This window comes from Chlamydotis macqueenii, chromosome 8 (genome assembly GCF_036417535.1).
Source record: "Chlamydotis macqueenii isolate bChlMac1 chromosome 8, bChlMac1.mat, whole genome shotgun sequence".
In the NCBI taxonomy this organism is placed as follows: Eukaryota; Metazoa; Chordata; class Aves; order Otidiformes; family Otididae; genus Chlamydotis; species Chlamydotis macqueenii.
Window position 1 is genome coordinate 11,483,075 of NC_141563.1, and position 25,558 is coordinate 11,508,632.

Consider the following 25,558-nt stretch of genomic DNA (forward strand, 5'->3'; position numbering starts at 1 on the left):
CATAATGGTAACTACCTCCTCTGAGTGCTCGTGCTTCATTAGAGCAATAGAACATTTCAGAGGAAGGAGTCATAGATATGTGATTTATTAATCCAGCAAGGTCAGACTGAACTGTCTGTAAACAGCTAAAGAAATTGCAGAATGAGGGAAAGATCCCCTGGAGCTGAGTGGATGCCGATGCTTGGCACGCTGCCCGTGCGCAGGATTGCCAGAGAAGGTGAAGCAGATCTTTCTAGCCCTATCTGAACAGGAAGGCAGCTAAAAACAAAGTATTTTTGTTTCTCATTTGCTACATATCACCTCACTGCAGTGAGTCCTTTGAGTGTTCAGTGCACTCATCTGTTGAGTTTTTTTCAGAAGGAGGTTTTGCTTGTTCAGTTCTTCTGCGCAGGTATTTTATTAAAATGATCTGTGTGGCATTTTCTCTACGTACGACTAGCTGTGACATGATTTTATGCTTGAACACAATAAAATAAGTCAAGGAGATAAGTTACTGAGATAAACAGATGAGCAATGTTTATAAACCATAAGAGTCTCCTAAATTTGATAACCAGCAGTTCTAGCCAATATACCCTATGGTGCTAAAGAAAGAAGAAATCAATATTGCAGAACCTTTTACAGAAAATTTATGAGCGCACTTTGTTCAGGAGCAATCCATGAAAACTGAAGCATAGCTAGCACTAGGCACTTACTTATGAAAGGGCTTAAGGAGAAGTCCCTTGTTGAATTCACAAACTGTTTCAGGGAATTAAATTGGGGAATATGGAAATGGGCTTTTAAATTATTTTTTTTTTTCATTTATCAGTGTATACCCATAAGAAGAAAGTGCTGTAATAAATTATCAAACTCCTTTGAGCAATGTGGCTGAATAGACAATAACAGTGAAGCATAATCCCTGCCAAAGTTATTAAGCATACCTGCTCAAGTTTCTATTTTATAGGATAAGTGGATTAGTATGGACTGGCTTTCTAATAGGAATCCCTGCCCTCCCTCCCACCTCCAACCCCTTAAGATAGATTTTCACTGTAATTAGGTACTATTTCCAATTAAGACAAGGCTGTAGCATAAATAGATACTACATGCGTAAGTCAGGATTTTCTTTCAGCAAGGAGAGAAGCCATTTTCTGTGTCACAACGTACTCCCTTACACCCTGATGCTTACACCTTTTGTAGTTTGATCCCTGTTTCAGGTATTATTTACTGCTAACATTGGTAAGAACGCGCTGCCACGCTGTTTGCTTGCTGGAGAGCATACCAGGCATGCCCCTTATCCCAGGCCATGGCCGCAGTGTTCATGGATAACTCCTGGAGTGGCGAAAGGGGGACCTGATCCCTTGTACAGCCACAGAGGACCTGCACGTGGTCCTGCTCACAGCTGTCAATTAAAATTTAAGAAAGCAAAGGAGAACATATAGGTAAGAATGGTTGAGTTACCGGGCATTAAGAAATGTTTGAGAGTTGTTGGCAAGTGGAAACAGGGACTCTGAAGGTGGTGGAGAACAGTGTTAAATGAAGCATCTGACTCTCGTTCTCCCCTGCTCACCATATGGTTTTTGATTAGGTTCTGATGTTGTGGAGGCAGATGATGAAAAGCCAAACACTGTGCAAGTTAAATTTTGCCTCATCTTGATAGAGAATACAAGGTGAAATCAGAGAAATAAGGCTGCTCTCAGGCAGCTTAAAAAAATTAACATTTAAAAACCGAGCAAGGAGAGCTGCATGCCACCAGCTGCTGCTTGTGAGGTTGTGTTACCGAGAAGCAGCAGTCATTTCTTCGCGCACAGGCTCAGCCTGGGGAGGGACAGCTGTGGCTGTGCTCAGCGTAGGCATTTGGGTCACAGCAGTGCTCTAGATCCCATTGCGCTCTCAGTAAGAGTCACTTAGATCATTACCTTTATGCTGTATTTTGCCTGTATCTCCTGGATTATAGAGAGCAGTATGATTTTCAGTCACAAGTAACGTAAGCAAATCTCATGATTAAAGGGAGAAGGGGGATGCTGCTGCAGGCAGCTGTAAAGGCACAGCCGCGGGTGGGTCGCTGCAGTGGTCAGTGGAAGCAGTCCCCAGTGCCACTCACCTAAACACGGGGGGCTCCCTGCGCCTGGGGGAGCTGCTGGTGGGGAAAGGATTGTGATTGTGCAATTTTTACCTTTGCTTTCCACTCTTTTGCTCCCTGTTTACACACAAAAAAACTCTTGCGTCTCCTGTTACTTCAGTAAGAATACTTCAGATTCTTACTTCAGTATTCATGCAGCTATGTGGATGGGAGGCTTGTCTCTCTAGGTAGTAAGACTTCTTATGTGTACTGTAAAGGCTTTAATGAAAAGCATAAAAAATCAGGACAATCTTTGGTTGAACAGACCAACTTCTAAGTTACACCTGTGTTGCACCTTTCTGCCATACTGCACCATGATGTCTCCCTCATATTTATCTTCATTTTGTGCTGGTAGCATACTGAAACAACACTCGGCAACAGCAGAGAGGAACTAGGTTTGGGGGGTGTCCCCCTAACAGCCCATCCTGGGAGCCTTGGTCTGGTTCTCTGAGTAAGATCCCAGTAAGCATCATGGAAGGAGGGAATAGGTCAGGTTTTGGATGTGTGATTGGTTTGCTTCATTTAGAGTACGTACTACTTTGAAATTATTTCTTACTCTTGACTAGTAAGTAGCCTCAACAGTTTCAAGTTGCAGCTAAGACAAAATGAGCTGGGTTTGCATCTTGATTGTTGCTCAGTAGAAACGTGAAAAAGCACCTCTGATTGTTTTTATTTCATTGTGTTTTGTGCTATTAAGAGTCATCAATGTGAAATACTCTTCTATGTCCAAACTGGTTAATGTTTTTCTGTTTATCATTTTCTTTCTGCTTTCTGTAAGGAGGTTGGTTTAAGATTTCATCAGTAATTGTGGGCATTGGTGTTGCTTTATTAGTGCTCCCTGTGCACTGTGCTTTGCAGATCATGGGTTTCATGTCTTCTGCCTGTCCCTCCCAGAGCCCTCTGTGGTGACACTGAGCACTTGCTTGGTCCCTTTCTGTGCTGCAGAGGAAGGAGGTATTGGGCTGGAAACCAATAAAGAGAAAACAACACCAAAACGACATGTAAACCTGTATCTCTGCTAATGGGCGGTAATTTTTTGCCCTAAGGCAAGGTGACAGTGGCATGTCCTCAGGCCAGGAGTCAGCAAGACACAATCAATATAGGCAAGAGGAACAGATATGTACATAGCAGATCCAAGAAAAGTGTATGTTTACAGGTCCCGTGGTGTGAGGGACCTCTCCAGCTGCCAGCAGATGATCTGACACTTAGCAGGGCCGGCTTCTTGTTGTATGGTGGGGACAGAGTAATGCTGTTAAAGGTCTCCAGAGAGAGATGGGATCGCTCATATAGCACAGTGTATCTGATTAAAAGGTGAAAGTAAAGCAGAGGATCTCCGTGCTTTGATTAAAAAAACACAGGTGTTCTTTGTGTACCTTGTTTTAAGTTGAAGCTGTGGTTTCCCAGAAACCAAGCTGTCTGGGACTTGACCTTTCCACATGGTTGTTTACCGAATTTGCTTGTGATTTCTATGCAGCTGCGTCACTGGATCTTCCTGCTGCGGCTGGAAGCGAGCACTGCAGTGTCTGCACCTTTGCCTAGGAGGAGTCTGATGCCAGACTTCATGAGGGCATTGGTCACAAGCTGTAATTTAGACATTAATACTCTTTCAGCAATAAAAACCGTTACTCTGATCTCCCCCAGGGAATTGACAAGTCCTTTTGCATGCACACTCCTTTCTTCTAATCTCACTTTTAACAGTTTTCTTGCAAAGGCATTGTTTTGGTGAATCATACCTATCAAAGCACATTTTCCTGTTCTCTCATTCCTGTTGTTCATGCTTTTTTTCTCTGTGTTAACTCTTACTAAAAACGTCTCTACTTCACTCTTGGTTTCCTTTAAATACGTGAATAATTAACAACAGTAGGGGCAGAAGGATTTCTGTTGATGTCAACTGTATTGGTAAGTGTTTGACATGGCTTGCTGAGTAGAGATGGGGGTGGGGGCAGTGGGGAGTGACTTTATTCAGCAGCGGCTTTCCAGCACTTCCTTGGCTTCCTGTTTGCAAGGAGAGCTTTCAGACAGCCTTTCCGGTGTTCCTCTAATCTTTATATGCATGTTTTCCATATCTGTTCCACAGGTGCCAACAAAAAAGCTGAAGAAGTATGAGAGAGAGTACCAAACAATGCGAGAGAGTCAGCTGCAGCAGGAAGATCCTATGGACAGATACAAGGTACGGGAAATGCTGTATGGGAACTGGTTTCGTTGGCTGAATCCCATGGGGAGTGACCTGGCTGCAGCTGCTAGGCGGAGGTGCGCGTACCGTGCTCACCTTGCTGGGATGTGCAGATGCAGACCTTAGAGAAGCTAAGTAGCAGGTGAAATTCATCCCCTTTCTGGAACATGCACTTTGAACACTTGGACTTAGTGTTTTTTTCCAGGAATATTTCAATCACAATTTGTAACTCTCAAGACATCTGCAAGTAGCCACATATAATATTTTTCTTCTTTCAGTTTGTATGTTTGTAGGTAACTCTCCTGCTGTTGCGCTTGTATGGGAGATCTTCATGAGACGCAGAAACAAAGGGTGATTCTCAGCTACTGACACAAAAAGGAGAAAATATACATTGTTCTAGCACAAGCTGTGTGCTGTGGCATCCACAGAGACTTTTGGAAGATGAACTCTTCCTTGACTGATACGATCCTTGTTATTCATCTCTGTTTATACCAAGCGTTAGTAATATTTTGTTAGTGTAATGCCTAGTACAGTGGGACCCAGAGCTCTCCTGGGGTCCCAAGGTACTACTGCAATACAATTAATAGTGATAAATATCCTGCTTTAAAACAGCAGAGAAATAAAGGTTCAGTTGTTAATACAATAGCTTGATAGTTCACCAAAACCGAACATTTCTTTTAATTTTGGATCAGCATTGCTTATCTTTCCAATATATTTGCTTTTATTGTCACTGCTACATTCTGTTGCCACAGATTTTTGTGTGATGGAGGCTCTGCCTCTAGGCATATACTTCACTTAGTGCTCAGGATCCATTTACTGCTTACCCTGTTTTGAAAAATCCACTTTTCTTCAGGTGAAGCTGCCAGAGATGAAGCACTTTACTGCCCATTGCCCACGTTAGCTGGGGACAGACATTGCTTACATACCTGCACTGTTTTCCTGCTGTTCTTCATTGTGCCTTCATATGTTAAGTGACATTGCAGTTGGTACGGAGTCTACCAGGAGTGTGGAATAGTAAATAATCACAAAGGGTGCAACAGGTTTACGTGGTCTGTGAATGGAAGGAAAGTGCAACCACGTTCAGAAAGCCACAGTATAAACATCTGTAGTTGAAAGACTATGCCATAATTCACAAATGTGACGAGATATAGTTACAGGTACCGACGAAGTAAAATTGACTTTTTTTTTTTTTAAAAAAAAAAAGTATTTATCTCTGAAAAACTATGGTTTGAGTGTAGTTCTTTTGTTGTCAAAGGCTGTAGATTTTATTGTTTGTGAGAACTGGGACTGCTGTAGCAGCCGAGGGACAATAGTGAGTATGATCTATTTAGAAAAAAACCCACAACTTGCTCCTGATTAACTTCTAAGTGTTTTTCCAGTGGTTCACTTATATTACTGTGGAATTAAAATAATATTTAGAAAACAAATAAGGCTTCTTTAAAGCTCTGTGGAGGCATATTACCTAGTTAATCTTGGGCGATGGACGGTGAAGAACATTATCCCCAAGCTGCAAATGAGGACAGAGGAAACGACTCTTTGGCCACTGTTTATGTGAGTCACTGTCACAGTCAAGATCACAGCCCAGGGTTTTGGCTTGCACTTTTGAAACTCACTGTGTGATATTGTTTTGTTTTGTTTTTGTTTTGATAAGCCAGATTGGGTCTGATGCTCTTAGTGATGCTGTGATTAGAGAGAGTCCCCGTAACTGGTTAGTTGCACATTAAGTTCAAAGTTCAGACGCATTCTTCAGCTGATGGGTGTCGTGGAGAAATGCTTGTAAGTGCTCTGTGTTCCTTGTCTTGCTTGTTTGAATTTGTCAGCGTGTCAAGCTGACATTTCAAGGGTGTTTCCAAAGGGCAGCAAGAAACACAAGCTGTGTGGATCCTTGCAGGCAGGAAGTAGAGAGGCAACTTTGCTTGTCCCTTAAATGATCACTCTGCAGGCTGTGTGTTTAGAAATGCACTTCATTTTGGCAGCATGAGTGCTAGACTCTGCCCAGCCAGGCTTGGTTTGGGGAAGCACTGAGTCTACACTGCTGAAAAGCCAGTATTGCCTCCCAGTGTGGGGTTGCTGTTAGCTCCTTGTGGGCTCTCTGTGTGGGCTGAACCCTAAAGGCCTACATCGTTGTAATTTTTACAGTTTCTTTTCTCAGAACAAAATTATTTTTTGGTTTACTGCCCAGGAAAGGGATGTTTCTTGGATGGTCTTGCTGGAGTGGAGATCCCTGCAGAATAGGGTCTTAAAGGTCAAGAAGGAAACTGGATTTCAGTCTCTTGACAGTTTTCAGTTATAGTTGTTAGAGCTTTTGTTGTTTGCAGCGTGTTACAGTTTTTATTGCCAACAGAGATTTGTCAGGACCACAGAGACGCTGGCACCTCTGAGTTGCAGTGACGAAGGAAGTCTTGAGTAAGACACTGGCCTGTGATGCTGTGACCTGGCCCTCAGGGGCAATGGCTTGATGGACTGTTGAGAGTGCAGGAGATGTGCCGAGCGTGGCGCTGGGGTGGGAGCAGCCGCTGTGATGGCAGTGGGGCCCCTGTGGCACTGCTCTCTCCTCCGCCAGGTCCATCCGTGCTGCTTTGCAAGCGGTGCAGAGGGAACTCGTGGGAGCTGACACACCTCTAGTGTGCGGCTCTGACCTTCACCCTGGCGTCCAGGGGAGAGCAGGACCGAACAGAGCAGCGTGAGGGCGCAGTGCACTTCTTCCACTCCTCCCCAGGACTCGGGTCCTGGAGGTGTTCCTGAGCACAGGAATGGTAAGGCAGAGCAACCTCCTGTGAATCGTCAGAAAAGAGATGCTTCCTGCTTGTGGGCAGCTTGGTATGTCCAGGCAGGGTGCTCCTCCCAACCCACCGAATCCAAACTCTCTACAGACTCCAGAAAAGGGCTGGTTTTGCAACATCTGGTCTGCCATTAACCAGTCTTAACAGGTTAAATTGATGTGCTACAATGAGCTGTGTTACATGTCACAGGAGTTCCTGCCCAGCTCATCTTTTACGTGTTGATTGTGATTTGACTTACCAAAAGAACAGTATTAAAGAATGCCAGTTGTTTTTGGTGTGTATTTTCTTCTGTATTTACAAGTATTATTTAGGAAATGTGTATGTTTTTATGGACAGCTTTTCAATTTATTTTCCATTGCTCATAACAAATTGTCACTCACAGTTTTGTTATAGATTTTTTAAAAGGTGGAAAAGTAAATATGTTCTAAAAATAGCAATATAGTTTAGATTGATAGTTTTCTATATATTATGGGAGTTTTTTTCCATGTTTGAGAACATCTCATATAACAGGGTTCTGGTTGACTTGATGAGAAATTGCCGGAGTTGGGCTTGGGACTTCTTGATTTAACATAAAGAGGATGTAACCGTACAAAGAAGGGCTGGAGTTTTGCAAGCAGTTCTGTTCTGAGGGCAGAAATGCTTTTTCCTCTGTGGACCTTGTTGTGCAACGGAGTTGTCTGTCTGAATAAATCTGCAGTTTGGACATAATAGCCTTTTGTGTGTTTGAAGTGGAAGCAAAAATTAATACATTGCTCATTTTTATTCCGAGTCTTGGTAACTGAATGGTAACTAACATGAGGAAAAACATCAGATAACTCTTGGTGTGGATCGTTGTTTGTTTGTGGTTTTTAAAAAAAGTCTGCTGGGGGAACTTTGGGAATGCTCTTTCAGTTCAGAGCAGCAGAAACAGAAAACAGAAACCACCTCCAGAAGCCTCCATGTTGCTTCCCATGAGAGATTTTCCTGGATAGTTTGCTGTAAAAGCCTTTTGGCTTTCTAGGTGGAGGTTCACAGAGTTTTCCTTTAGAGCCCTTCCACAATCAAGAGCCCTTCCACAATCAAGAGCCCTTTCCAATGGGCTTACGAAGACTTCAGTTTGCTCACATCCAGAAAAGTGAATTTTAACCAGTGTTTTCATTCCACCATCGAGGATCTGTTGATGCCTAAAGATCTGGGGCTTGGGTGTATGCTCATCAGAAAATGTGACACCAGATTGCTTAACAAGCTTTGCAACTCACTACACCCAGCTTGAGTAGCAGCTCAGAGAGGATGCATCATCGGCTCTAATCTTGTCAGGAGTTGCTCTTTGGTGCAGGCTGGAAGGGAGCAGAGGGTGGAGTTCAGCCTTTCAGTCTTCCTGAGCTGAGGCTTGCCTACCACTTTCAATTTGCCTTCTTTCCACCCAGTGTGTGATGGAAGCTGGAGTATATCCTCTGTAGAACCAAAAAGCCACGGAAGAATCAGCAACTTTTTGTTTTGGTCTGTCTTCGTTGGTATTAAAAATTATTTTATATCCTGTTTTCACTGTCTTTACACCAATGGTTGAAAGCAGTATTTGGTCTGTGACTTTACAGGAGGTAAGTTTATTTGTGTTTGTATGTATCAGCAGTGTTTGTCCCTTTTGGAAATGCAGTATCCTCCTTTTAAAAGCTAGCAGAGTTCACCAGCTGCCTTGTGTAACTCGAAGGAGGAATTTGGGAAAGAGGAATCTTTTATGTTACTGACTATAGAAACTGAGCAATGCTGAAGAGAGGAAAATTGTTGTCATAGTCAGTAAGTTGTTAGTGTTGTGTAGAGAAAAGGCAGGAAGCTGTCAGTTTACATGAGGGACAACTAGCAGGTCTGACAAGTTGGCTTATGCCAGGTTAAAAATGCTGTCTGTGATGCGAGTCCTGCTGTAACGAACCAGCTCCATCTGTTGAACTTTATGCCATTGCAAATGGTATTTTATAAAACCCTGTAAATATTTCAGAGCCATTGGAAATAGTTTGCTACATATGAAAAGCGCTGTTTGCTATTTTGGTCTTTACTGTGTAACGTTAGGTTTTATTTAGACTAAGCAGATTAAGAGTTTCCTTCTGAGGAAGGAGGCAGTTTTTCACTGCTAGATCTGGGGGGAGGAGCTGGAAAAGACAAACCGTCTAGTCGTGCATACTGTCCTGTGTGGAGGAACAGTAAAGGTGGCCCTCTTAAGAGACTTTCAGCCGGAAATTAAAAGTATGGTGAATGAGATAAAAACATCTGTTAGCTATTGACTGGATGCCTAAGGTAAGAAACCTTTAACTTACTAAAAACATGCCCTGTAAATTCTAGTTTAAGAGGAGGATAGCGCATTTCCAACCACGTAGCTTGCTTACCCACTTGTCTGCGAATGCAAAGCAGGAACTTCGAACTTCACATTGTGCGGCTTGCTTTGCGGACACTGAGGCTTTTGGCAGAAGCATAGCAAAAACGTTAAAGCAAACTTCTTTCTGGGTTACTTTGTGGAAGTCTTAAGAATTTGCTGATTTCTCCCTCTAAGCAACATCCCTATGAAAAGGTAGTGGTGCTGAGCACCTGGCAGCAATACCATCCTGATCTGGTCCCAGTTTTTAGGTGAACTGAAGTTACGTCCTGACACCTGCTCGCTGGCAGAGCTGTGTCTATAAAATCACCATTTCTAAGATGGTCTGAACAAAATACAGAAATAAAGACTCACTGGAGCCTTTTACAATTATTATTATTAAAGATTACAATTTGGTTTTATTCTTTAAAGCATATATTATCTTACAGAATAATTTTACTTTTGAAAATTCCTAGTCTTAAACAGAATACCGTGCAATTAAAATAAAAAGGATCCAAAGTTAGGTCGTTTTTAGTGGTTATTTTAGCTGTGTTAAAACAAAAGTATTTTACTTACAGTTTCTGTAACAAAAGAAGTTATTTAAAGTATGACCTTTTGGAGAGGAAACAAACTTACTTTCCTGCACAGGGCAGTGCATAGTCTAGTTGCACAATAGGGTCACAGTAAGGAGAGAGTATTTGCAAAGGTTCTGCTTCCTGCCACAGAGGAAGCTCCCACACAGAAGAGACCTTTTTTAGCATCCTCATAAAAGCTGTAGTTGTCCTTTTTTGTTTAAGACAAGCATGCAAAATCTTCTTGCAACAGAAATTAAAATTGCAGTTTCATGGTGGTGAGTTTGGAAAGAAAAAATATCTGAGCGTAGCTGGTGCGCAGGAGGAAGTGAAGACAGGTGAATAATGTGCTTATACAAAGAAATCACATTTTGTAGGAAGGCATTCACTGAATGTAATAAATTTACATTCTTGGAAATTCTTTTTCTCTCTTAAGCGCTGATACATATTCTCTCCTACTGTTTTTTCTTGGAGAACATAACTTACCTTTCAAGTGAGCACAGGTCCTTTTTGAAATCTCAGCATGTAGGTTGTTGTTCCTCCACCTATGAGTTTCCATATGAACTTGTTATTTTCCCTTGAGTTTCCATGGTGCACAGATTCGCTTTGCAGTCTCTTTTGGTAGGAAAGATACGAGGTCATTGTGTGACCGAAGGCCAGCACATTTTTACTCTTTTAAAATCCATTTGAGGAGGGCACCTCTATCTCTCCCACCTGGCTGCATTTTTCCAAAGATGAAGATGCGTATTTGATGTGGACTCCTGGAAGTCCACTGACCCACAAATATCTTTTGAATATGATTCTGTTTCTCAGCCCTAGAAGAACAGTCACTGAAAGGGATTTTTAAAAAAACATGAATTGCTACTGTTCATCTTTCTCCTGTGTACTTACCTTCTCTAGTTGTGTTCTACGTAGCCATTTCTGCCTGTGCAGAGAGGGTAGGCGTGCAGTGCAGTGAGGACCAGGGCCTGCAGTCTCGAAGTTCTGCATTTTGTGTTGCCTGCTGAGCTGGTTCTGGGCCTGTGCTCAGGGAGGGAGGTCTCCTCTGCATCTGGCACTGTTTCTTAGCAGGTATCCTGTAAAACATGCACTGTTGTCACTGGTGCAAGTTACAGAGAAAGTGCACAAATGGCGATAGAGTATACGAGCTGCAGGGAGTTCCCAGCTAAATGCTGTTCTTTACTGGTCCCGCAGAAGATGAGAAGTTAGCACTACATAATCTACAAAATGGACTATTTTTATGGATTCCTGCAGACAAAATTTTGTAAAATGGAACAGCACAGCTTTCTACTTTTGATTGGAATCTCTTGACTGGTCCCTGTTCACTGCTGCTGGTTGGGATTTTATCTGCCTAATTTCTTTTGATGATGAGCAAGCAGAAACCAAGTGCTTTTGTGGAGAGGACTGTGTTTACTTTTGACAGAGAAACCCTACAATCAGTGTGTCACTTATGCGACACAAACATAACCATTGGGATGTAAGTGGAATCGCTGCATTTGCACTGCTGGCTTACTTCACTGTTGTTTCCCAGAGCAGCAGTCCTGTCTTAATGTGCACTCCTGCCTTCTCAGTGTTTTACATACACAATATACTCACTTATTGCTCTTCAATATTGATAAGGATTGACTTCCTTTTCTGGTTGTTCCTTTCTTTCTGCAGAGGGAAAACCGCAGGCTCCAAGAAGCAAGCATGCGGCTGGAGCAGGAGAACGATGACCTCGCCCATGAGCTTGTAACAAGCAAAATTGCCTTACGGAATGACCTGGACCAGGTAATGCTAACAGAGATGGGTCCCAGCTCAGGCTTTGCAACACCAGTTTTAGGAGCCTTGCTTTGTACTCAAGTGAAAGCATGAACCCAACATTAAAAGTATAATGATTTGTGCCTTTGCTTTCCTGACAACCTCACTTTTGGTTGCAGTCTGAAAGTTGGATTTCCAGATTGCACGCAACTCTAGCCATTCACAGTAGTGTCTTAGCAACACTGACCGCACCTTCTCCATTGTGTGAGCCATCACCTTTAGGCAGATGGCAAGGAATGAACATTTACTTGAAAAAGGTATCAAATACTCCCCGAAAGACTGATTTCAAGGGAAGTTGCCTTGCAGAATGTCTGCCACCTTGGGTGGATCTGTTTTTCACAGCAGTTTTAGTACAGCGAGCAAAATTCAGAGATAATGAACTGGCATGGCACCAAAAATTATAAGGGCTTCTGGATGTCCTTTGATAACTGCTTTTGTTTCCAGTGAAGACTGGAATGTGGAGGGCAGCAGCATTGAGAGCCCTTTATCTCAGAGATGACTGTAGAGAACTACACACTCAACCCCCCTCTTTCTGGAGTGTTTTAACAGCTATTATTAAGGTACTGAATACATGAGGGCCATACTCCACCACACCTCGTGATCAGTGCCTTGCTCAGTGAGGGCTGTAGTGCCTTTTATAACGTAAAATCTGTTCCTGCAAGGGAATTTCCCGTAGTTGGTTTTCTTTATCTTACCTCAGAATTGTAAACATCATTGACCACAGTTGTGCAATTTGTATTCCTGCTTAGTCAGATCCTTGACAGGCTCTGCTGATTTGGATCTGTGTGATTTTAAAAATCTGAGCCATCTTGATGAGCAGATGCAGGCGGAGATGCGCTTTGCATGATGGAGTGGACAATCTTGTGTGAAGGCCAAAAGCAATGTGTTGAGGTGCTCTGTCTTGATCTACGATGTTGTGTTTCTATGATCTTCCCCAGGAACAGCTGTATGTACAGCAGCTTATGTCTGCTGCTGCCCATGCTTGCTTTTTCTCAAGTATCATGACAAGGCTACCAAGCACATAGCTTCACCAGCCCCAAGCCTTGCTCTGCTGCATTTTAGCGGTCTTTCTGTAGACGAGAGTGGCTCTGTGAAGTTCTCCCACACCCCGCCTCAGTTCACTGGCACTAAAAGCAAAGCTTTGTGCTGCTGCACTCATCTGCAAGGACAGGTGATACCGTACAGCACTGCAGCTGCTTGGAGAACCTAGAATGAACACATAAAAAGAGGAAAGATGTGTTGTTCCTTCAAAGCATACCTTAAACAGGTCTTTCATCAAAAATATCCTTGTCATCCCTGAGTTCTTTTGTTCTAAGATGTCAGTCTTACCAATTTTCTGTTCTTTCCCTGCTTGTTTTCCTTTCTCTCATACAGCCATACACACACTAAGCAGTGCAGGAATCCTCGATCTGTCTCTTCAGTTGTGGCCCTGGTGGAGCTGCTTCTGCTACCTCCAGTCGCCACTAACACCCTCATTAATAACTAACACTGGCAGATAGAGATAAGCTAAAACCACTGGTGGTAGAAAAATAAACTGCAACTTGGAGACGAGTTCTGTACTGTTACTTGTTGTTTACAATACTGTTTCCCCTCATGTATTTTCAGCAAACTTAAGTTATTATTTGACCACAACCGTTGCTTGTTCTAGCATCTAGTTACTGAGCAAAAGAAGCGGTGTGATGCAGTGTATATCTCTCAGCTGGGGAGGTCAACAGAATATATGCAGACATTGAGAAATACCTTCCTCTCCTGGTCATCGGTGAGGATAGCGCTCACTAAAACAAAGCATTCCCAGTATGTTTCAGCATAAGCTTGGCCCTTCCAAGAAAGGAGGACATTCATATTCTCCAGTACACACAGTATCAAGTTTCTCAGATAGTACTTACTGGCACTGATACACAGAACATTTTATCTGGTGGTCCTTTTTGTCTCTTTTCTACTTGTCTAAGCCCAGACACTTTGTGTGGCACAGTGCAGGCACCTAATTTTTTCTACAATATCTGGTTTCCCTGCTTACAGATACAAGAATGGAACAAGTTATCTGAAGTTACAAAGGAGCTGAATCATGCTGCCCTTGCTGAGATCAGTATTGTTCCCCCAAAAAAATATTCTATACATCGTTTGTAGTAGGTTTGTATTAGGACATAGTATCTATGCTTACTTGTCATCTGTGCGTAGGTAACATTTGGCAAAAGGGTCCTTTTGCACAGTTGTTGAAACACAATGAAAAATAGAAAATAGCTACTTGAAAAGGGAATTTCATTTAAAAAATAGGTTAGGTGAGCCATCAGAGGCCAGGAAAAGGCAACTCTAGAACCTGAATCTGTAATATCTGTGAGATGTATATACAAATACATTTTGTATTGGCACGGATAACATCTGATTTTCACTGGCATTTCTAATTCTAGGCTGAAGACAAAGCGGATGTTTTGAACAAGGAGCTTCTCCTGACCAAACAGAAACTAGTGGAGACTGAGGAAGAGAAACGGAAGCAGGAAGAGGAAACTGCTCAGGTAAGGCACTCTCCACCTTTTCTCATGTAGCAAGCAAAAAGGTATGTAGAAAAGCATGAATGCATTGCAGTTGTGGAAAGGATTTTGTCTTCAAAAGCCAGTTGCAGTTAAAAATTTAGAATGCCAGGGTAATTTTTTTTTTAAAGTATGTTTTTCAGTGTTTTCCTTTGCTTGATCTCTGAATGTTCAGTTTTCCATCCCTTATCACCTTCCTAGTATTATAATAATAATTTTCACTGATGGTGAGCAATCGCAACTAAGGAGAATTATCCTACAGGAAAGCTCTCTAAGCAGGAGCACACTGTATCACAGTATAGACTTGTTTGGTTATAGCTGAATATAATAAGTATTTGTATATGACTAAGTCAGACTTTTGTCTGAAGAACTGGAATTTGGTAAGAAATAGCTGTAGAACTATTGTAAGTGCAAAAAGACTTTGAGAGAACAACCTGATGATGCATTTTGAGAGCATCTTTGGTGTACTGTATAACTTCTGTCCTTCAATTCCTAGCTGAAGGAGGTCTTCAGGAAGCAGCTAGAGAAGGCAGAATCCGAGATTAAGAAAACCACAGCCATTATTGCAGAGTATAAACAGGTACTGTTCTAAAGATGCCGTCTCGTATTCATTTGTCAGCTTCTTTCAGCCTGTTCTGAGAGCTGAATTTTCAGAGTTGCAGATCTTGTCCTTTAAAGCAGATACACTACATTTCGGGCTTTCAGAGCGAGCATTGTAACTTCTCATAAATCTTTTTCTGGTTCCTAATAGTCTCCCAATTTAGGGAATCAGGAATAACCTGTCTTTCAGTTAATTTTAGTACTGTAGGATGAATGCTTCTTTGCTCTGTGACATAACATAGTGTAAACACTATGAACCAATTAATCCATAAAATGTTCTGGTCTCCATGTTCAGATTCTCTATTGAATACTGCAATTTTTTTCAGTCTCATTATCAGCAGCAGTGCACTGGTTAAGGGGGAATGCATATACCTGAGTGAAGCAGAATTTAAGAAACGTTGGCTCTGACAAAAATAATTGTTAAAACGCACGGGTTATATTTTAGTAGAGTAAAATTTTATATTTTAGTGTAGTAAAATTTAGCTAAGAGACTGTTTTCTCTGCTCCAGATTTGTTCCCAGCTGAGTACCAGGCTGGAAAAGCAACAAGCGGCCAGTAAAGATGAACTGGAAGTTGTGAAGGTGAGAATGATGCCTCTACATACGGGATGTTTCTAACACAAGTATTGCTAAATGCCAGGGATACAGAACAAAATGTGAATTGAAGTTTAACATAACAACAGCGTGTTCACTCAGCTGCACTGATAGTTCCACATGCATTTTTCCTGGGATGCAAACAAAGGGTTTATTTCCTTTCATGGTTCTGTATCTTGTATCAGACAGGCTAGAACTCTCAAACTGAATTGCATATAATACCTGGCTTTTCTTTTTCTTGTCAAAATGTATACTTTTGGCAAAAAATATAGAGAGACAGTATTTACTTGTGTGTTTTAATTGAACGAAAAAAAGAATAAGCTCTCTAGAAAAGAAAACGTGTTTCTTCTCCAGTGTGCACAGCGGAGGGGTCGGAACTGGCCGAATTGGACAATGTCTATATTTGGGTTTCTGTAATTTAAGAAGAGTTGGTTTAAGTAATTGGCACAGCTTGGGCCATCCCCAGAATTTCCATAGATGTTCTTCTCCCTTCTCTAAACCTCCTTATCAGGAACATTTGCATTAGAGGTGAATGATTCAGGTAATAATTCCATCCCTCTGCTTTGTCACTACTGAGCAGGCAGAATTGTTTTCCCTCTGCTATAGCTTTTAGCTGTTTCCTCAGCTAGAAGCTTGTAGTACTCAAGCTGAACCTGAGTTGTTGCTTTTAGGTGACTTTTTAATGTTATTGATTAAAAAAAAAAATAATTCTAGGATTAGTGTTCCTATAATCTGCTGAAATAGCTCCGTATCCTGTTTGAGTTTGCGTGAGCCAAGCCAGCTGTGCTCCATCTTCAGCCATGAGTAACTGGTTCCCCTCTCCAGGTAGCACGAGAACCTTACTGTTGTGTGTCAGGCATCACTGGCAAAAAGGGCCATCCCCTATGATGCTAAACAAGCACCAACGGGACAGTATTGGCCCTTGCAGTGAGCACAGGCTGCTCGCTTCCTTCTAGAAATACGGAAAAGCTACCTGGCATTCTTTAAAAATATCACAATCTGTGTTAATTTGATCAAGTGCTTTTATGGAGGCCGAAAAGTGCCTGGAGTGTAATTTACCTCTTCTGAATTGTGCTGGCATAAATACTGCAAAATATTACAAAGCTTTGGTAGCAAGAGGGCTTGAGTAATTCTAATCTAGTAGCAAGGTCTCTGTGCTTAGACAGAGCATGCTAAGTAGATTTTAGGAATTTTTACAGTAGTTAATATGCCCTGGAAATTGTTCATGAACGTCTCAAATTCTTTTCATGTCAAATATGAAGACTGCAGTACGAGGTATTTTGAGATTACTGACCGAAAGGCAGTCTAACATAAAAATAGCTCTTCCAGGAGGCACAGCAACTCCTGTAACATGGATTAAAAATGAACTTTCTGGGTGTTTCAGGGTAAAGTGATGGCCTGCAAACACTGCAGTGAGATTTTCAGTAAAGAGGGGACACTGAAGCTGCCTGCTGTAAGCACGGAGAATAAAGGCATAGAAACAGATGATGAGAAGGATGCACTGAAGAAGCAGCTGAGAGAGATGGAGCTGGAACTTGCCCAGACCAAACTGCAGCTTGTGGAAGCCAAGTGCAAAATTCAGGTACGTGGAATTCAGGGCAGTCTCCTTAACCTCGTTGTACTCAGTCCAAAATAATTCTGAATCATACAAAACATTGTTTCAAAAGGGAGCATATACCTGTACTGCTCTATGTCTGTTAACTTCCAGAACAATTTTCTGTCTTAAAAAGAAAAGAAGACAAGAGGTTTTCATTTGTATGTTTAAGTATCTTCTGCTGTTTCACAGTTTCAATCTGTCTTCTCTCCCCAGTGCCTGGGAGGTTGCAGGGAGAGTGCTGGATTGCAGGGACTGAGTTTGAAGATGCTTTTTAGTTAATTGGGTTTTGATCAATTCTGACTATTCTGCTTTCTTAGGAGCTGGAGCACCAGAGAGGAGCCCTTATGAATGAAATCCAAGCTGCCAAAAACTCTTGGTTTAGCAAAACCCTGAACTCTATCAAAACGGCCACAGGCACACAGCCACCGCAGCAGCCTCAGCCGCCCCTGCCACCCAAGGAGGGCAGTACATAGTTCCAGCCAGACCTGATACAAGAGCACAAAGAACAACACAGCTGAAACCCTGGAGGATCCTTCCAGTGGTCTCTCCTCTTGGGGAAAGGACAAAAGGCAGGAGGGCAGGCTTGAAGTGAAATTCTTCGGTGTTTTTCATTCGTTCTGATGTGACCCCTTTCAAAGGGGAAAAAAAATAATTCCTGTTTTATGTTGAATTCTTACTTCCCAAACTGCCTTGCTGAAAGCCACGTTCTGATACCTTCATACTTTTACACTTTATTTTATATGACTAGATGTTAAATAAATACTTCAAAACTAGGTCTTTAATACATGACTAATTATTCAAAGTTATTTTTATCTTGCATAGAAGGTTTTTTTCTTCTTCTGGAGGAAGAGAGAGAATGGAAAATGTAAAGTACTGAAGCATAATCTCTTCATAGAAAGCACAGTAATAAGTACTAGTGTGTGTGCGGGTGTCTAGCATAACTTACGCCCCGGGACCATCTCAGAAGTTTATCGCAGTGACTGCGTCCTGCAGAGAAGCACTTTTTGTAAAGCTGAGGCCATAGCAAAATAGTCTTGTGCTCTCTTGGCACAATAGTTTATGAGCTTCCCTGGTATTTTCTTAGTTTTGTTTTTTCTTCAGAAATGCAAGTAGTACAGTTCTTTGTAGCACTGTTGTTTAAAGGCTATTTACAGCTGAACTGGAATTTAACATAAAGTTATCTAGTTCCCTTTTTAATGTCATGTTTATACTAAGAATTCCAAGAAATAATTCCTTCCACTGGCATAAAGGGAAAACTGTTCAACATTTCTCTGATGTTTCTGCTGAGAAGCAGAGCGAAGACCTTGCATAGTTTTGACTTTTTGTAGATCCTGTGGAGTAAAGGGTAGGTTTTATGAATAAAAGTAATGAAAACCTTTCCCTGGGTCTATATTAGAATTCTGAATTTGACACAGAAATGAGTTATCAGATAAAAAAAAAACCAGAAAGGCTTGTGCTGCACTGATGAATAAAACATCACAGAAGTGAGATCTGTTTGCTAGAAGTATTTGGTTAGGAAATGTTATGTTGGTATTACTTATTTTTATAAAACCAAACATTTTCAAGTGGCATACAAAAGCTAGACCTTCCCGTGTGGTAGACTTCTCTGATGATTCTCAAACTTGTCTGGTTCTTTTGTATCTCCTAAGGTAAGAAAATTCAAAAGCATTTGTTTTGACTGAACATAAAGTGTTTATAGAAATACTTATTTCATGGAAAATTAAACTATTGCTTGAACTGATGGAATATTTTTTTAATTATACCTGTCATGTTTAAAGATGGTCTTGCAGGTAAATATAATTGCTGGACTGAAGGTTGTGTATTAATTGTTCCATTTACAAAATTGTTACAGGGACATTAGTTTCTGTTTTGATTTTTTTTTTTTTAATTCTAAGGAATGCCATATCTTGTCAGTTTTGTACAATAAAATTTAATGATACTCATCTTGTGCTTTGTTGTCAAGCATAATTGTGAATTATTTTAAACAGGGTAGTACAAATTTAATGTTACCTGTGCCAAAGGGATGATTCTGAAAGGCAGTCAGCTGTTTGAAGTAGAGATCAAAATATAGTCACTATCCTGACACAACTATCCTGCAAAGAAATTCTCTCTTCTAAGAGTAAGGAATTAAAAAATTTTTAAATGTACCTGCAAGAACAGTGAGTATCTGCAAGTATTCATACAGTGAGAAAAGAGGGGGGAGAGCAGAAGGAATTTATTTTGCAAATACTAACAAAGATCATTTTCCAGGGTCACTTTCTTGTTAATAATATTTGCATAAATGTTTCCATTCTCTTGACTGTCTAAACCCAGCATTAGTCATTCACTTACCAGTTCCACTTCACACTGAAAATGAACTGCAAAATAAATTTGACGTGACATTTCAGAATACCTGGTGCACATCTCATTGTTCCACTTGAGAGTACTGTTCTGATCAGTGACACTGACGGTTTGAGAAGTGTCTGAATTTCGCATTTTTCTTAAATCATACTTAGAAGTGGATTTAAAACCTTGATTGGAGAAATGCAGTAATAATTTTTTTTTAAATATAATGGTTAAGACTGTGATTCCCCGAGCAGCTGAGTTAATGTAACAGCTCCGTGCTGCTCAAAGATCTCTCCCCTCCAACTCCCTGCTGCATAGTCGTGTCCCTGTCCTTATTATGGGAGTTACTGGAGATTATTAAAAACAAAACAAAAATGTGGGTGGATTTTTTCCCGCCCCGATTAGTCTTTTGCCAAGTTAATGAGTTAAATCTTCTCAAAGGGTCCAGTGAGTGCAAGTGGGTCATTCCCCAGTTCATCAAAAAAAGAACTTAAATAAGTTCACCACATTTCATGGAACTGGCTTTGACACAATATAATCTTTCTCAGTATAGCAGCTCTCTGACTTTGGAAGTTGAGTTTCTGTGACAGAAACATGTTTGCTACCTGCTAGCTGTGATGATTTCCAAATCTTGTAGGACGGAAGCTGACTTACATCAGCAGAAAAAGGTTTCAGAAGGCAATGATCACTCTTGGCAGTGACACAAAGGCAGTAAACAATGTTCACCTTCCATCTGTAGATCCAAGGTAGCGTTTGTAGCAGTGGCATTTGGAAGAGTATTATTTACGTGGAAACTGTCTTCTCAAAATGACTGAAAGAATAAGAAAATGGTTCTATGACATTATTTTGATGAATAAGCATCATTATATTCAGAAACAAGGAAAGGAGCAAGACTGTAGGATTAAACCAGGCAAGCTAAAGTTCTACCTGCTGACTGTACACACTGCTGGGATACTTCCTGTGAGAAAACAAATCGGGGTTCTAATGAGCCCTTTCCGCAGTGTGTGACAGAGCTACGTGCACGCGTATCCCAGACTAGCTGATCTGTCGGGGACAGCTGGCTCGGTTAGATTTTCAGCAGGAAACATCATCAAAGTCTGACTGAAACTTTTATTTTCATGTGGCACTGGAACAGCTAACATAGCTCGTAAGTCTGGAGTGATTAATATTTTTTTCCTGAGTCAGTATTAAACTATGTGTCCACATCAAACTTAAATTAAAAGTAATTTGAATTTTATAAATATATTTGTGGAACTAAATAATATTTTTAATTTTACTGAGAATGCAGAGTTCTGAAGTAAAGTCTTTACTTTGATTAGGGCCAACCCTCCGATGAGTATTTTTAGTACAAGTATTATATCTTGTTGGATTCTAATCTGTTCCTGAGATGCCCAATATGAAAAAAAAAAAAAAAGTACTTTTTTTCACTTTAAAGAGAAGTTGGTTTTCCTTTGACTGTAACACTTTACAGGATAAATGAAGCAAGGCTGATTTAGGTACATGGTACATCTGTGAACTAGTCCTGTATTATTGTTGTGAATCAAACTTAATATTCTAAGGTAATAGGACTTCTTTAACTTGGTTTAACAAATTCTAACTGAACCTGGAGAGAATTAAAACCAATAAAATAGAAAATATCATGCATGGTATTAATCCCAGAAACTACAAAATCCCTGAGGTCCAGATGTGTTAATGCTTAGTGAAACCAGTCTCAGGAAAGGTAGCCAGCTGTGCAGTCAGTACTGCTGGCTGGCAGACACATCCTTGTCCTGCCCATTAATTAGTATATTCTCTAATTTGCTACAGCTAAGTTAAATTGCTTACATGGTAAGTGATTCTTTTTTTCCTTGTTAGACATTTTAAAGGACTTCTCTTGGTTAGCCCTTGAAATTTCTTTTAAGATAGATGCCTTCATCTGTGCCATTGGGTTAAAAACAACTCAAAAAATAAACAGCCATTTACGAGGGGAGAGGGAGATGGAAAGTAAGTCAAGAACAGCAAGAATTCAGCCCCTCAGCAAAGCATGAAGTATCCCATTGACTTCGGAACCATGATGTCACTTCCTGACTAAATGTGGCAATTTAGGAGTAAATAAAAATCTGAATTCACTGGCACTGAAGTATCAATACTTGGAAGCTACCTAAGTCATGCTTTCTCCACAGGATAAGGGTAGGGCTGTTCCCTTCCTTCTGTTAAGTAGTTGCAGTGAAATTCATGAAACTACTTGTATGTGTGGGAGAACTATTCCTCTTATTTTAATTTACTGTTAGACTCAGGGATAATTGGCATACTTCTGCATAATCTAATAAGCCTAAATACCTTTGGCATTGAACAGAAACACTCTTATCTTACAATGCTGTTTTTTTTTCCAACTGCTAGAGAGAAGACTGTACAGTACATGTTACTATGAATGTGAAGGTGAGGGCAGAGATTTTTCTCTCAAGACGGAGGGACTGTGCTGGCTGACAAGCACGCCTCTGTTACAGCTGAACCCTACAGAGTGGGCTGTTGTGCGAACAGCTGGCTGCACAACGTGTAATGCCTGTACACCCCGGGCTGTGAGTACACACAGCACCAGGCATCACGTTGTTCTTGCAAACACAAAGGCTTGAACTAAATTATTTTTCCTTCTATTATACTAATATCCTTCTGGGAGTTGTCCCATTACCTCCTCCCGAGTAGTAATACCAAGGGGAGACACAATGAAGTGCTCAAGTCTGGACCTTTCAAATTAGGTTAGGTACACATCACAGCAGCCTTTAAAACTGTGCTAATACATAGATGGGGTTTGGGAAATTCAAATAATTTGCAACTGGATAAATAATACTCAGCATTGATCAAAATCCTATCTTTTCCAAGTCAGAAGTCTACGTAATTTATTTCAGGACCGTGACTTAACACATACAGGTTAATCCTCCAGGAATACAGGGCTCTCCATTTCCCCTGCATTCCAACTGCTTTGCTACTGAATGTATTTCATGCTATTTTTACCTAAAAAATGAAAAAAAAAGATATGGGTAGAGAATTAGGACATTACTTCCTCTTATTTTCTTATTCGGTGGGACTTGCTTTTATTTAACCTGTAAAGGAATATATATGTATCTTTGGAAAACTATATCTTATATATAGAATAATATATAGGAAACTGAGTCACAAGGAGATAAATACATCAAAAGGATTTGGTATCATAAATTTGTTATTTGATACCACCAGAATCCTGGGCTGTACTAATTTCCTTTCAGTTTCTCTTATTTTTGTATTTTATATAATACATGGATGGTACTACCAATGCAAACAAGCAGATGTTCTCAGATTTTTCTCCAGATCCCAATTCCCTCCTTCCAGTAATCCCTGGGCTTCCACTGCTACTTGAGACCACCTTCAAAACCTGTGCCAGGAGCCCTCCCAAGCTTTGGGAACTGTTCCTTCCCCGTGGAAGATTCTCTGGCTTCTCTGAACTGGGAAAAGAGGGCACATGAATGCAGAAAAGGGTCTAAACAAGCACGATCCAGATCCCCCAGAGTCCACCATTCAAGGTGGATTCACTTCAGCACATGGAAAACGGAGCGCAGCTTCAAAGCTCCGACTTCATTACACGGAAGTTTTCCAGGTTTGGAGTTGCATTTGTTATCTGGGCGTGTCCCAAGTTCAGAAATCCTAGAGAGTTAGGAAAAAAAAACCCCATCATAGCGATATCAGACTTTGAGAACAATTCAGTACTGCCAGTTCTTGTGTAACAAGTCCATGTATTATATAAAGTATAATATGGAAATATAAGTGTAATGCTTGTTATTAAAAGTGCAATTCAATGTACATGGTCACAGCAAATGTTTACTTTTTTAATTGTTACAGAATTGTTTGGATGAGTACCTTGTTATCATTGTGTGAATGATGCCTTGTAAAATAAATGGAAATGCAAACAAAGTGGGAATAAGGTGCTTATTTTCATAAGCCATTTACTTAAGAAACCGCTTAAATCTGCAATAATAAACAGCTGCCACGTCCGGTTTACTGATACAGTTCACTCCATCTGGTTATTTCCCAGCAGCACTACTGCAGTAGGACACAGTGACTTTGGACTCGCTGTCCAAAACCTGCGCGTGCTACGTAGCTAATTCCAGCCGATTTGTTAGGATAATTTACTCGTTCCCAAGGGGTAACCTGTTCTGCAGGAGTCTGACAGACAGGTACCACGCTAGGGAGCTAAGAGGTCACTCTCCTCCTCTGCTCCACATGCTGGCCGAGGGTTCCAGCACAGAGGAAGTACTGGTAAATGTGCTTTTCCTAAAGGTTACTGATATGTAGCAATGGGGAAACAGGAGTTGTTGTTAAGGGCTTCATGCTTCCCTGCAGTACACAAGAGAAACAGGCAAGTGATCCATGAGGCAGCAGGCCTGATGGAAGAGATACAGGGAGCAGAGGGAAACACCAAGAAATGGAAAACTGACCTTGGTAACAGAGAAGCATAGCTGAGCAAGAAGATAGAGTGGCATTTACAGCAGTCAAAAGTATTCAAATGCTTTACAAAACCATTTTTTCATGTGAGCAATTGCTCAAGGATTTATTTTTTATTAATCGAGATGAACAGCCATTGTTCCCAGAGAAGTGGAAAAGCACACAGCATTTCAGGGGAAGATATGAAGGTGTAGAGGTAGAAAAGCTGAAGATTACATTTACCAGAGATAACACGTTGATTTCATTGACCTCCACATCACTATCCAAGGGTGTTTCTCACCAGCTGTCATGAAGGAATCAGAAGCAGAAGGAATGGCTACTACAAAAGAGGCCACATCCTTTCAAAGCCCTCTCAGATTGTTTTTTCCTCCTGTCTCCAGAGTGCTGAAGAGCACACTGCGCTGTATTTCGTCTGCCAGACAGACTAGAGCAGGATCTTTCAGATGAGTTTCAGTGCTCCTGCTAACTCTAACCTAGGTCCTTTTCTCCCTCCTGACACAGAAGCTGTTCCGATTCCTCTGCCCCAAGAGAAGGCCTGCCACCTGGCTCCTTGTGAGGATGCGCAGAAGAAAACTTGGCTTTGCCAGTCTCTTGTTTCCAGCCAGGAGAGGATGCAGCATCCAGATGCTACTGCAGCTTTATGCGAAGGAGAGATGTGTGGAACTTGTTTTTACATTACGAGAATGGCAGCTCTTCCATGTCAAAGCTGCCACTCAAGTGGAAGTGCCACAGGCACCAAAATGCTCCTGACTTAAGGATTTTTTAAAAAAATAAAGAAAAAAGCAAATTACAGGCTCACTTACAAATGCATTTATGTATTAGCGTTTTCTTCTCTATCACAAAATTAAATTATAAAGCAATACCAATTTAAATTCTAAAACTATGAGCACTTCCTAATATTAAACCATAACTGAGAGTGATGCTCAAAGACTAGTAACTAAGGAAAAATACACATCTTGTCTCAGTGGCTGCTCAGCAGAAAGATCCTAAGGAAACAACTCCTGAATAAGCAACTGCCCTTAACCAATTAAGTAACCATGCCACAGAAGTAAATTCTAGTTGACCATATTGTATTTTCCAGACAAAATCCACTAGCCCAGCTTCAAATGCTATTGCTGAAGACGGACAGGCTGAAGCTCAGTCCTATGAAAATTAAACGTAACCACAGAGTTAGTTACGCAGATCTTTCCTGGCTCTTTCTCAATGGCAGATCTTGAAGCATTGCACCAGAGGGTTACGGTAAACACTTGAGTGCAAACGTCTGTTAGAACTGCTTGGTGGAATGCATCCTTGAAAATAAATCCCTAGGGTCAGGTTTTCTATGAATTTGTTACCTTAACCTGATCTCTTCTTCCCTCCATCTCTCTAAAAAAAAAACCAAACCCTTTTATGGATTAATTCATGGACGTTCACTTGAGAAGAGGGAGAGAAAAAACCTAAGCCCATAAAATCAGCAAATGGGCTGGCATTCCTCAATTTGGTAAAACAGATGTTATGACCGGCAATTTGTCTTCTAAGCACTGAAGGGCTGTTTCCTGCCCCAGGTTCCATAGTTTATAAGTGACATCTGGAGGGAAACGCTCACTATTCTGCTTACCTGCTTACAGAAAGATTGCCATTGCTTTTTTTTTTTTTTTTCCTCTGGGCGATTTTAATGCCCGACCGGGACCCGGGCACGTAGAACCTTGCTGTTTTTCGGTACGCTGACTTAGTA

General features: G+C 41.1%; 1 protein-coding gene across 26 annotated transcripts in view; it reads left to right on the top strand.

The window, feature by feature from the left end:
* Positions 1-19,007, top strand: part of RABGAP1L (RAB GTPase activating protein 1 like) — a 261,321-nt gene extending 242,314 nt beyond the window's left edge. For all 26 annotated transcript variants that reach the window (XM_086753424.1, XM_086753426.1, XM_086753427.1 and 23 more), the window contains 7 exons: positions 4,173-4,265; positions 11,606-11,716; positions 14,155-14,259; positions 14,771-14,854; positions 15,384-15,455; positions 16,852-17,049; positions 17,382-19,007. In XM_086753424.1, the coding sequence (XP_086609550.1) occupies positions 4,173-4,265; positions 11,606-11,716; positions 14,155-14,259; positions 14,771-14,854; positions 15,384-15,455; positions 16,852-17,049; positions 17,382-17,537 (819 nt within the window). In that variant the 3' untranslated portion in view covers positions 17,538-19,007. The remainder of the gene's footprint in view (positions 1-4,172; positions 4,266-11,605; positions 11,717-14,154; positions 14,260-14,770; positions 14,855-15,383; positions 15,456-16,851; positions 17,050-17,381) is intronic.
* The last annotated feature ends 6,551 nt before the right edge of the window (positions 19,008-25,558 follow it).